This window comes from Lolium perenne, chromosome 1, assembly GCF_019359855.2.
Source record: "Lolium perenne isolate Kyuss_39 chromosome 1, Kyuss_2.0, whole genome shotgun sequence".
Classification (NCBI taxonomy): Eukaryota; Viridiplantae; Streptophyta; class Magnoliopsida; order Poales; family Poaceae; genus Lolium; species Lolium perenne.
In genome coordinates, this window is record NC_067244.2 from 186,554,213 (window position 1) to 186,567,401 (window position 13,189).

Genomic DNA, 13,189 nt, shown 5'->3' on the forward strand with positions numbered 1-13,189 from the left:
GTTTACACCCCCGCAACACGAAAAAATCAAAGATATTTAATTTGTCAAGTTCACCTTTGTTTTGTTTTTGTGAAGTTTGCTTGCATTATACCTGATGTGTTTTTTCCTAATAATTGTTCAGATCAATGCCCAGCAATGGCAAAAGCAATACCTAAAATTTTCAAACGGACTCTACATAAGTTCTGTAGATGGCACATAATGAGCAAGCATAAGGACCCGCTGAAGAAGCTTTATAAACTATTCCCTGACTTGAAGGATAAGCTGACTGCAATTTTGAACCATCCCCTAATGCCATCTGAGTTTGAAGATGCGTGGAAGGCTTTGATTGAAGAGTACAATCTGCATGATATAAATGTCATGATTAACTTATGGGCTGAAAGGAAATTGTGGATATCACCATCGGAAGGAAGTTTTCTCAGGCACGCATGACTTCAACACAGAGAAGCGAGAGCATGAACTTTGTGCTGAAAAGGGGTTTTGTCACTGAACGAGACAACCTCCACATTTTTGCTAAGCAAGTTAACAACTGCATACAGGCAAGGCATGAAGCAGAGAATGCAGAGGCAAATGCATCAACGGTGAGTGATCGATTTCCTTTTTAATATTAATGAAAAAAAATATGCTTCAATAATTTGGAAACACATAGGATGAGAACATAAAAAAAAGGAAAAAGACTATGCAGATGTTATGGAAGTTCACAACTGTTTGGTCAGGGGTTCTTCTGTACACAAAAAAGTGTCATCTGTTTTCGAGAAAAAAAAGTATGCACATGTTATGGGAGTTCACATCTGTTTAGTTCTGGGGTTCATATATCTATATAAAAGTTATCTTATGTTTCATGTTCAAAAGCAAATGACTTTTCCACCGACAAAAATCAAAATTGCAGGGCACAAGGAAAACAGTCACCAGGTATGGCTTCGAGGCACAGGTGATGGATAAGTACACACGGGCAGTGTACTCAGTTTTCCGAGAGCGGCAATATCACAGCACAGCTTTCCGCATTAAGACTTCCCAGGATGATCCCAACATTTACCTTGTGCATCACTACAATCAGAGTAAAGAATTCGCTTGGTCAAGACATGAGTTCAGAGTGCTAGCAGATGAAGTTGAAAGCCGCTATGAATGCGAATGTAAACTGTGGGAACATACAGGTAAAAAAAAAGCCTCTTTCAGCAATTGCTTTTGGTTGTATTACACTACATATGCATATATAAAAAAGTAATTGTTGGCACAAAAAAATAAAAAAATTAACCGAGCTAATGTTAACTTTATGCACACACAGGGTTGTTCTGCCACCATGTCATAGCTGTCTTTGAGCACCTACGCCTGGATGAGATACCAAGCAAGTATATACTCCAGAGATACACCAAAGATGCAGTGACAAACCCTGATTACAACCGCAGAGACTACAGGACAACAACAGACGATGGGACTTCAATTGAATACAGACGAACAATCCTTTATAGTGAAGCAGTTAAAATTATAAACAAAGGATGCACTTCGGAAGCAAAATTCCAAATAGCATTATCTGCCTTCAGAGATGCCAATAGAAACCTGGACAATGAGGATGCAGAGCCGGAGAATAATGAGGATGCAGAGATGGAGAATAATGAGGATGCAGAGATGGAGAACAATGAGCAGTCATCGAACCAAGAAAACACAACACGAGAAACTGGCGAGCACAACGACATTCCTCAGACTGAGGACAATGATCCATATGCAGATATACAGCCTCCACTACTTGCAATAACAAAAGGAAGCAAGACTACAGATGCTGCAAGGAAGAATGGAAAATGCAAACCCCCTGCACCTGCCCGTTCGGAACCAGAACTAGACGAATACGGGAGACCGAAAGGTACAAGATTATGCGGAACATGCAATAAAATTAATGGCCACAATTCCAGAACCTGCAAGGCAAGGCAGCTGGCTAAAACACTCTTGGAAACACATAAGAAGGTGTATGGGCCTACAGCATCTTCAGCAAATATCAAGGTCCGCATAAGAAACTTGCTTGCTCGCCAGCACATTCCAGAGAATGATGAAGAGGAAAAACTGGACACAGATGAGGGTGAATGCTTCGAAGATGAAATGGATGATGAAGAATATGAGCAAGAAGATGAGGATGAAGATATCACTGAGCAAGAAGATACACAGAAAACACCAGATGTGGAGAGCAAACTGCAAAACTTAAATAAAACGGGAGGACAAAGGAAATGCAGCGTGTGCAACCTAAGGCTAGGACACTACGCATCAACATGCCCCAACAGGGAAAAGATACTACAACAACAGATTGTTGAACGACAAAGAAGTGATGGTGCGACAATGAAACCAAAAGGGGTGAAAGCTTGTGGTACATGCAATAAGATAAGGGGACACAACTCTAGAACTTGCGCAAGAAGGCAGCTTGAGGAACAGCTATTACACCTGCAGTCAACAGAAAATGATAGCAACACAATGGAAGATAGAAGCAAGGAGAAGAACAAGGAGAAAACACAAACTACACCAGCAGCTATAAGAAGGAGTACCAGGAAGAGGTAGACACAAAAAAGGAAAAAAAAAATAGAATAGTTCATACTGAAAACAAATATGTAGTTGGTTACATTGTGTAGAATAAATATACTGCTGAAGTTCACTATTTGTTCATGCTACTGCTGATCCAAATTGTAAAGAACAGGAATTTTCATAAATATCATTTATTTTAAACCTCTACACAGGATGTTGTGAGAATAAATATATCGTAATTCAACTGCTAGGCAGTTGTTCACGTAAAATGTTGATTTAAAAAAAAACAGTAGGAAGTTCACAGCCGATTATCCGCGAAGTTCACTATGTATGACGGTGTGAAAAAAAAGTTCGTATAAAAATTAAACAGGAACACACATGCAAGAAAAAAGGAGTTCAGATATCAACAGCTGCGAAGTTCTCACATACTATTCATACGTGAAAGGTACTGAATTGTTAAAAAAATGAACAGACAACATATAGGATTGCAAAAACAGTAAAATAGGGACATCTTCATTGTATTATAAAATGAATAAAAGGGAAGGGAAACACAAAGTGAAATAGAAAATTATGACTGCGAAGTTCAGATCTAACCAACTAAGGAGTTCTCTTAAACATAAAACCTAAAGAAAAATGTAGGTAAAGTAAACGATTACAATCTGATCATAGAAAAAATAAAAAGAAAAATGTCCCTACAAAACTAAAATCTTCACCAATCCCTGCCACGCTTCTTCTCGGGATGTTTGAATAAGGAGAAGAAGCCCCTCTCAAACAAATCCAGCCTTCGATAAACCTCGTACGTTGCATATGCATCCCGTGCAGCATATTCCAAATGCTTAGGCGGTAGAGGCGGCGGATTAGCCCACATCCTGTGCTCTGCCCTTCCAAAACCATCCTTCATCTCAAAATAGATTGGATCTATAATAGCTCCAGCAACATCCTTCAGGCCTTGAAGTTTCTTCTTTTTGTCCGGATCTCTCCATATTTCCTGGATATCCTTCAGATTATGAACATAGAGATTTGAACGTGAGAGAACTTTGCAGTCTTCTGTGGTGCAAAAACCAGCAAAAATGTACCTAAAGCCATGCAGAAACTCAACCAAACTTTCACTCCTCTCATCAGCATGGCATATGTGGTACACAAGAACATCGGTGCCAACACAAAGCTGGATCACAGCAGCTTTCTTCGGATTGAAATAGGTACCACTGAGTTTGTCATACTCAACATCAAGACCAACAATCTTCCTAGCAGAAGAATCGAGGGAACCTTCAGCATTGGTGATCCACTCCTCAACACTAGCTGCTGAATTCGTGTACAGAACCTTCATAGTGGTTGTGCCATGGCAGGGGAATGTGTACTCGTGGGAAAAAGGAGCGTTTGCCATGCAAAATCGGTGGACAGAAGAAAAGAAAGAAGAAGCAATTGGTAATTCACGTGCACCGAGCCAGAAAAAGAAAAGACCTGTATTTATAGATTGAGATGTAACAAACACGTCGTGATCCACGAATTCAGGAAACAAACAAAGATATATCCAAAACAAATAAATAGAACAGCCGATGGAGATAACAAGAAAACAAATTCATGGGATAACAAAAACAAAAAGGACCTTATCCGGTAATTCAACCGCTAGGCGCTTGTTCACGTAAAATGTTGATTTAAAAAAACAGAGGAAGTTCACAACCGATTATCCGCGAAGTTCACTATGTATGACGGTGTGAAAAAAAGTTCGTATAAAAATTAAACAGAACACACATGCAAGAAAAAGGAGTTCAGATATCAAACAAGCGAAGTTCTCACATACTATTCATACGTGAAAGGTACTGAATTGTTAAAAAAATGAACAGACAACATATAGGATTGCAAAAACAGTAAAATAGGGACATCTTCATTGTATTATAAAATGAATAAAAGGGAAGGGAAACACAAAGTGAAAATAGAAAATTATGACTGCGAAGTTCAGATCTAACCAACTAAGGAGTTCTCTTAAACATAAAACCTAAAGAAAAATGTAGGTAAAGTAAACGATTACAATCTGATCATAGAAAAAATAAAAATAAAAATGTCCCTACAAAACTAAAATCTTCACCAATCCCTGCCACGCTTCTTCTCGGGATGTTTGAATAAGGAGAAGAAGCCCCTCTCAAACACATCCAGCCTCCGAAAAACCTCATACGTGGCATATGCATCCCTTGCAGCATATTCCAAATGCTTAGGCGGTAGAGGCGGCGGATCAGCCCACATCCTGTGCTCTGCCCTTCCAAAACCATCCTTCATCTCAAAATAGATTGGATCTATAATAGCTCCAGCAACATCCTTCAGACCTTGAGTTCTCTTCCTGTTGTCCGGATCTCTCCATATTGCCTGGATATCCTTAACATTATGAACATAGTACTTTGACCGTGACAGAATGGTGCGGTCTTCTGCGACGCAAAACCCAGCAAAAGTGTACCTATAGCCATAAAAGAAATCATACAACTTTTCACTCCTCTCATCAGCATGGCATATGTGGTACACAAGAACATCAGTGCCAACACATAGCTGGATCACAGCAGCTTTCTTCGGATTGAAATAGGTTCCACTGAGTTTATCATACTCAACATCAAGACCAACAATCTTCCTAGCAGAAGAACCTAGGGAAGCTTCAGCATTGGTGATCCACTCCTCAACACTAGCTGCTGCATTTGTGTACAAAACCTTCATAGTGGTTGTGCTATGGCAGGGGAATGTGTACTCGTGGGAAAAAGGAGGGTTTGCCATGCAATCGGTGAAACAGAGAAAACACACAGAAAAAGAAAAAAGAAAGGGAGAAGAATCGGTGATTGATATGCACCGAAACACAGAAGAAAAAAGACATGTATTTATAGTTCCAGAAATGTAACAACAGACGTCGTGATCCACAAATTCAGGGAACAAACCAATACATATCCAATCAAACAAAACAGAAACAGCCGAGAGATAACCACAAAAAAACAAAAAAAATCCTGCGGCATAACAAACAAAAAAGGATCTTATATATCCGGGGCCAGTTGTGAGTTCACGTGCAAGCACAAAACAAAAAAGCATAAAAAGAGTACAAAAAGAAGTTCACGTGATAACAGTGCAAACGTTCGCACAGAGTAAAAACACTGAAAAAATAAAAAGCTGTTCCACACCAACCAACCACCCCCCACCCACCAAACCACGCCCAACCCACTAAAAACCACCACTCGGCGCAAAACAAAACTCAACCATCGCTCGGTGTTCCGCCGGAAGAAACATCCCACGGAGAAGGAGTCGAAGGAAGAGCAAAGGGAGAACAAAGAACAGAGAAAAGAAGAAGAAGAGAAGTCTAGCAAGATCTACGTAAAAGTAATCCAAAGATCGAAAAGCGAAGGGATTACCTAACAAAAAGAAGGTGCGTCTAACCCATCCCCATCCCATCTACTCATTGAATCGCCGTCGATCTTCCTCTCTTTCATCCTTCATGGCCGTGGTTTTGAATCTAGACTAGTATAAAAAACAAGATCTAACAATTTAACAAAATAAATACCTTACAGATTACTTAAAAAATGGTTTGCATACGATAGATCTATCAAAAAAATCAAATAAAAACATGTTAGGCAGAGGGTGGGGGAGGGGGGAATAGACACTAATGAACAAGAAGAGGAGTTCAGTTAAGAACTCCCGAGAAGCTCACTTGTGAAAAGAAATGGAAAACAATATACAAAAAATAAATAAGTTGGAGGGTTTTAAAATCTACAAACATGTATCCAGCCGGCATTAGTATACTGTGATTGGGAAACTTAAAAAATATATAATAAAAGAAGTTGGAGTTTAAAATGTAGACAACAGAAAATGCAGACTAGAAGTGGAAGTTCAGTTCAAAAAAGTGCAGAGGTCCTGTTAGTACAAAAAATGTTTTATGCTGGAATCTTGTGACAGAAATGGCTGCTGGTCCATCGTACGTCATCCTCAGCGACAGCGAAAGCGATGAAGAGACCTGTAAAAGAGGTAAAAAAAGATAGAAATGCTTCAAAAAATACTTTATGGAACTAAAAATGTGCTTATTTTTTATGCAGGTCCAACTATTCATGGATTTGAAATCTTTGACAAGCACTATCACTTCGGAAATGAAGTTGAAATGACCAAGGAAAATCTGGATCATCTCAAAAGGCAAGTACTTGACTACAAGCCAACAATCCCATATTATGTATGCAAGATGGGGAAGACAACGAACAACATCACGAGAGGCAAAATGGTAATACCAAAAACGCCAACTTACAAAACTTTATTTTCGTACACTACCTGTATTACATATGATGTTTTGGCTGAACCAACATGTATTACTAACTTTATTACAGTCTTCCGATATTTAAATGTTTACTGAAGTCCAGATAAAAGAAACTGTGAAGTTCACTTACAGAATACACTGAACATGGCTATGATATTCACTTTCATGTGTTTCGTGCAGACTTTCGATAAGGAATACACTGAAGAACACCTAAAGAATTATCTAACGGAGCCAACAACAATTCCAATAACCTCCAACACAAATGCCTGGGTTGGTACACGGGTAAGGATAAACAAAGTTGCAACTGGAAATGCAGTGATGACAACAAATTGGCCAGATGTAGTCATGGGTGCAGAAATAAAAGATGGAGATATCTGCATGTTCTGCTTCTACGACGGAACAAGAGAACTCATTGCTTCGTGACACGTCTTAGCAACCGAGTCTGAAAAACTTACTATGAAAATAAAATTATGTACCAGTTTACTTTATTGAACCTTATGTTTTGTATCAAGACCCCGAGAACAATTATGGTTGTGTTTCAAGATTGTTGATGTAATAAGAATGCTTATGAAGAAGTTCACATAGAGTGAGTACGAAGTTCGCTTATAAATGAAAAAAGATTAGCAAGTTTATGTTCACAGAAGTTCCTACATGAAAAATCATTTCTGAATATACAGGAATAAAAATAGTACAGTTTGCATTGAGAAAAACGAATGGATATGGGAATACTTTTACACACATAACTGGCAAAAAAAAAAAGAAGTTCACACTGTGATGACAGAGAAGTTCACTAATAACAAAAAATACAGCACAGATTTTGGACAGCTTGCTGTTTTGAAAAAAGAAAGAACATATCCTCACTAATTACATCTGTATCCTGAATTCAATCACATAATGAGAAGTTCAGTTCAATAAAACAACAAAAATAAAAATGTTGAATATCCTATCAACTACTAATTGCGAAAAAATTGAATCAGGTCATCATCATGCAGATCCCAATGATTGCTGGGTTGTCTGCGAACCTAGACCAATAAGCAGCATGAGATCTTTCAACATACTAGGCCATCGCTCCGCCGTAATTTCATTCTTGGGATGAAATAGAGCCGATACATGTACTCAGCTTTCCAATCCTCAACACGCCGCTGGTAGACAATCAGAATGCAAAAAAACATATGAAAAACAGTAAAAAAAAGACAAAAGAGCTATACAGCCAAAAAAACACAGCACTACACTTACATCCTGGTTTTTTATATTATCAGCAATCTTATCACCACCGTATGTAGCACAAATTCTTAGAGCATAGAAGCCACACTCATTAGCCCCTTGTGCCGGAGTCTTTGGATATGAACACCGTCAAAGAACAACATCCCACCGTATATTACCATTATATTTGTTAAATTCTGCAACACCATACACCTGTTTTAACAAGGCCACCATCCTATTAATCTGCAAAAACAAAAAAAAAAACAAAAAGTGAATGGTTTCAGCAGTTTAAAAACAAAAAAGGAAGAAAAAGCTGGGAAGTTCACATAGTACTGACATATCAGTTCACACACACTACAGATAGTTTCAGCAGTTTAAAAAACATATAAAAAGCTGGGAAGTTCACAGTGTACTAACATATCAAATTAACACACACAGTCAGATGGTTTCAGCAGTTTAAATAAATATAAAAAATAGCTAGGAAGTTCATATTGTAAAAACATATCAAGACAGACAAAAAAAGTTTGAATGGTTGCGTAGTACACATAAAAGAAAAAGCTGGGAAGTTCACATTATATTAACAAATGAGTTCACATAAAAATAGTAAAAATGATAGCAGTGAAAAAGTAAATAAATAAATGATGAAAAGAAAATCACGTACAATCTCAACACGATCCTCATGGTGCCGACTCCTTGAAGTATGTGCCAGACCAGTATACCTCATAGTGTCAAAGATGTCCAACGTACCAGTGTACTTGTTCATAACATAAACAGAGTGATGATCATGCATGAAATGAGGGATGATGATCTGCTCAAAGAACAACCGAAAAATTAACAAAAAGGAAGTACGCACGTGAAAACAAAAAAAACAAAGGAAGTTCACTACAAAGAATATGAAGAGGTTCAGATTAAAAAGCATACCAACTTTGCTTTCAAAGAAATTTTCATTAGGCCGAACATAACGCTTGAACATTTTAGCAGCAGACATCACATCAAAAGGTTGTCTCGGTAATGGATTACCATTGCTGTCCCTTAGCTTGAATGGCGCAAAATCAAGCAAGTACTGCACAAACACACAAAAGGAAAAACACAACCAAAAAAAAGGAAAACTATACAAAGTAAGTATATGCATACAAAGGTATATCTGAAAAAATTAATTTTCAATGTTTGAAAAAACCTACAGGGATAGTATGAGGTGACATCAAAACACGAGAGCCAGATTCAAAAATATATTTCATCCCTGGATCATCCTTCCAGTAATTGATGATACGATCCATCATGTCGGATTCCAACATTTCACAGCGGCCAAACAGTTTATACATGTACTTGGCATCAACTAAAACAGGATCATCAAAATCATTGCAGAACTTCACCAGGGGGACACTGCACACACATTAAAAAAAAGAAAATATATATATATATAAGACTAGGGAAGTTCACTTAGCATATAAAAAAATGAAACTCTCCTAAACACAAAAAAAAAGACCTAGGGAAGTTCACTCAAAGACAAAGATATGAAGTTCATATGCCACAAAAAAAACTAACTAAGTAGTAAACGAAAAACATACCTTCCATGAGCTTTGATGTACTCCTTGCTTAGAATTAACTCCATCATCTGCTTGGCCTTGGATAAATGAGGAAACACATATGGTACAAAGTTTGGGACTTCTTCCCTGAACTTATTGGACAATTTAGTAGGCCTTTTATTCGAAAGAACCAGATTTTTAGCACTAGACTGCTCGGGCTTCGAGTTTCAAAATCATCACCGCTAGTCGGAGAACAGCGCCGAACATCCTTTGTAATGGGCTTCGCAAAGAAGCTTCTTACCAAGCTGAGTGACAAAGTCATCGTAATCATCATCGTCGTCGAGCAAAACTACATCAGCCTTCCCCTTCTCTCGCAAAGTGTCGTGAACCTTATTCCTAGAAGATTTTCTCGGTATTGGAATGCAGCCTCTGGATAATCTTCTTTGACTTGCTTACAAGACTATCAAAATTCTCTTCAGGGATAATCTGAACTTCTGGTGTGAATGACTGAGTCTCGAAAAGTGAGAAATTATCTTCCTTGATACCAAGAGATGGACCTGCATGAAAAGTATACAAAACCAGGAAGTTCACTTCTGAATCAAAAAAACAAAAAGAAACAAAAACAGTGCAGTCCAAAAAACATGTGTTATAGAGCATAGCCAGCGATATATTTTGCGGAAAAAGTAAAAATCATACCAGGATCAACACCTAAAACATCTTTCAGGTCGATATTGAAATCTCCACCTGTCACCCAGCTATATAACATGGTCATCCCGATGTTTAGAATATCTTTTTGATCGAACAAGCACATGCTTTCCCCATCATAAGACTCGGAGGATCCGTAGCATGAAGAACCCGCAATCATGGCTGCAAAAAAAACACACAACAAAGAATAAGAATAAAAGAAAACAATTGTATTAGTTAAAAAAAAACCCGTAGTCAATGTATACGTAATAAAGAGCAAAACAAGAGAAAGGGGAAAAACGCTTACGCAGCTTGTTCGTCCTTGGAGAATTAACATAGTGAAGCTTGAAGTGGTCGATGGATTTTGGATGAAAATGATCACCCTTTGAATTCTCGCTAACGACCATAACTTCTTGATACCGTATGCCATTGTATGTAACAGCTTCTTACCATCTGGATCATTTATATCGCGTAACGAATCAAGCAATTCAAAACGCTCTTTCTCAAGGTTCAAAGCAACAACACAGAAGTGACCAGGAACGTGTGGTGCACATGGATCAGGAGGATCAAAGGTACCAAAAAGAATCTGCCATTAAAATGATAAAAATAAAAAAGGACAGGTTAGAAGTATGAAAGGTAGACTATTTCCTCAAATAAGAAATCACATTTAACTTTACTACTGAGTTATTTTAGTAACATGTACAACAGGGGAGGGAAAAAAAGGTAGGAAGTCCACATGCAATAATTAGTGAAGTTCAGATGTATAGAAAAGAAGAAAAAAGACAACAGTCAGTACCACTTTCTTGTGGTCCAAACGTTCCGGAGCATCGACGCTGAAAATATTACGAACAAGCCGAGAACTCAGATTTCTTTCAAATATCTCGCTCTCGCAAACATGACAATGAAACACAAAAGAAGGTTAAAACATAAAGGAGGAAAAAATAAGCACCTACATTAACAAAAAAAACTAAAAAATGATAAAAAGAACGGAGAAATAACTTACGTAACAATTGTATGGTACCACCATTTTATCGTAATTCTTGTACTTCGACCAAGCAAGTATGTTCCAACAGAAACAGTTAGAGAACAAAGAAAACCGTTGGGTTTAAAAGCTTCAGCAATTTGTCCGATCGTGCAATCACATTGATCATTCCTGAAAAGGGTCTTATTACTGCAGAAAAAAACACAAAAATTAGAGGACAAAACAAAAATTTAATAAAAAATAAAAAACAAAACAAAACAAAAAAGAAAAAAGCCTAAAAAACAGATAGAACCTTCTTATGGGATCTTTCCTCAACTTGCAAACGCTTTCATATACTTCTTTGATTTTAATCATCATAGGTTGAAGAGACAGTGGAGGCGTCGAACATAAACTGGGGTCTGCAAAAAATAAGGAAATACAGACAAAATGTAAGAACAAAAAAGGAAGTTCAGATGATGATATTCCAGAAGTTCACATATTCAAGAACGTGGTGCAGAAACTGGAATGTCCAGAAGACCCACAGTTCATCAATGAAGGCTACCATCAAAAAAATACACACACACGATATCACTCCCCCCCCCCCCGGGTCAGTCATATACATGCAGAAAATGAAAACTACGACATGAACTCATGCCGCATTACATAGCATTAGAAAGTGTCTTACATGGAACATGATGCCAAACAGCGAAAAACAAAATACATATACAAAAGCACCCCACCACACCCCTCCCCCCATAAAAAACCAAAAAAAAAAGGGAAAAAGGTTTTAGATAGAGATATATGAGGAGTAAACATAAAGAATAAAAAGGTGGGCTAGCATTAGGGGAGGGTGTGTGGGGTAGGAGAACTGTATGTTCCCCATTCAGATATCCTTGCCTAAGTCTTGCGGGGATTCTTCAATAGAAGCGCTCAAGTCATCTGTTGATTCTTCAAAGAATGAGCTCGATCGCTCAATCGAATCAGAGGCATCGCGTCCATGGTTATCTCCACCGAAACTCATTATTGTCATCATCATCAGCACCAGTGCTGCGCTCTATATTGGCTTCAGTACCCGGCAGTTCTCCCCGTGCAGCAGCAACACCTACTTCCTCACGACCATGCGCAACAACAGACTTACAATCCATAGCAGCTGGTAATACACCAACATCATCAGCAGCCTCAGCACATGTTTCGGAAACAACTGCACCAATGCCAGGTAGTTGGGCAGCATCCTTCGCATCATTTCCATCCTGACATGTTACAAGATCTTCAGGAATTGAGAAACCTTTTCCTGTAACTGCACAATCTTCAACATGGTGTTCAGCATCTTTGTCTCCATCAGAATGTGCAACTATCTCGGGAAATAAATTCCCCTTTCCAACAGAGTCTAACTCAGAATAATGATCAGCAACTTTGTCACAGGCACCACCAGAATTACCATCACCTGTCATCTAAAGGAGGAGTTACTGGGGTTGCCGGATGGACAAAATTATGCTTGACATAATAACGATCAACAGATGAATTGTCATCACTGTCATCTGGAAGACCATCCTTCTCAACACACTTTTCATTTACCTACCAAACAAAAAAAAAAACAGAAGTTCAGATGTAGAAGATGGAGTAGTTCATATACACAAACAAAAAACAAAACAAAAGCCCAACTATAAAAAAAATAAAAAAATAAATTGCAAAACACAAAAAAAAAATACCTCAGCTAAAGGAGGTGATTTTTCAAAAACTGCATCTTCAACATGATCACCAGCAAAAGCTGGAGGACATTGAGGGGTTGGCGACGAACAAACCCATCATTCACAGTGCATGATCACCATCTCCTGAATTTTGAGGTGCATTTTCCTCAAAGAATCCTAGCATCTTCCCCGCAAAAAATAAGAGGATAACAAAAAGAAAAGGTAAGGAAGTTCACATGAAAAAACACAGAAGTTCACATATGTGTAATAACACAAAACAAGAGATAAAAAAGGAAGTTCACATAAAAAGGGATGGACATAAGTTCAAGAATGACTAATTATACCTCAGCTTCAA

General features: G+C 38.1%; 2 protein-coding genes across 2 annotated transcripts; both read right to left on the bottom strand.

The window, feature by feature from the left end:
- Positions 1–3,211: 3,211 nt before the first annotated feature.
- On the bottom strand, positions 3,212–3,829 carry LOC139833451 (uncharacterized). The gene has a single exon (XM_071823746.1). It carries the CDS (start codon positions 3,827–3,829, stop codon positions 3,212–3,214), a length of 618 nt encoding a protein of 205 aa, XP_071679847.1.
- Positions 3,830–4,584: 755 nt separating this feature from the next.
- Positions 4,585–5,202, bottom strand: LOC139833453 (uncharacterized). Its single transcript, XM_071823747.1, has one exon. It carries the CDS (start codon positions 5,200–5,202, stop codon positions 4,585–4,587), a length of 618 nt encoding a protein of 205 aa, XP_071679848.1.
- Between the last annotated feature and the right edge of the window lie 7,987 nt (positions 5,203–13,189).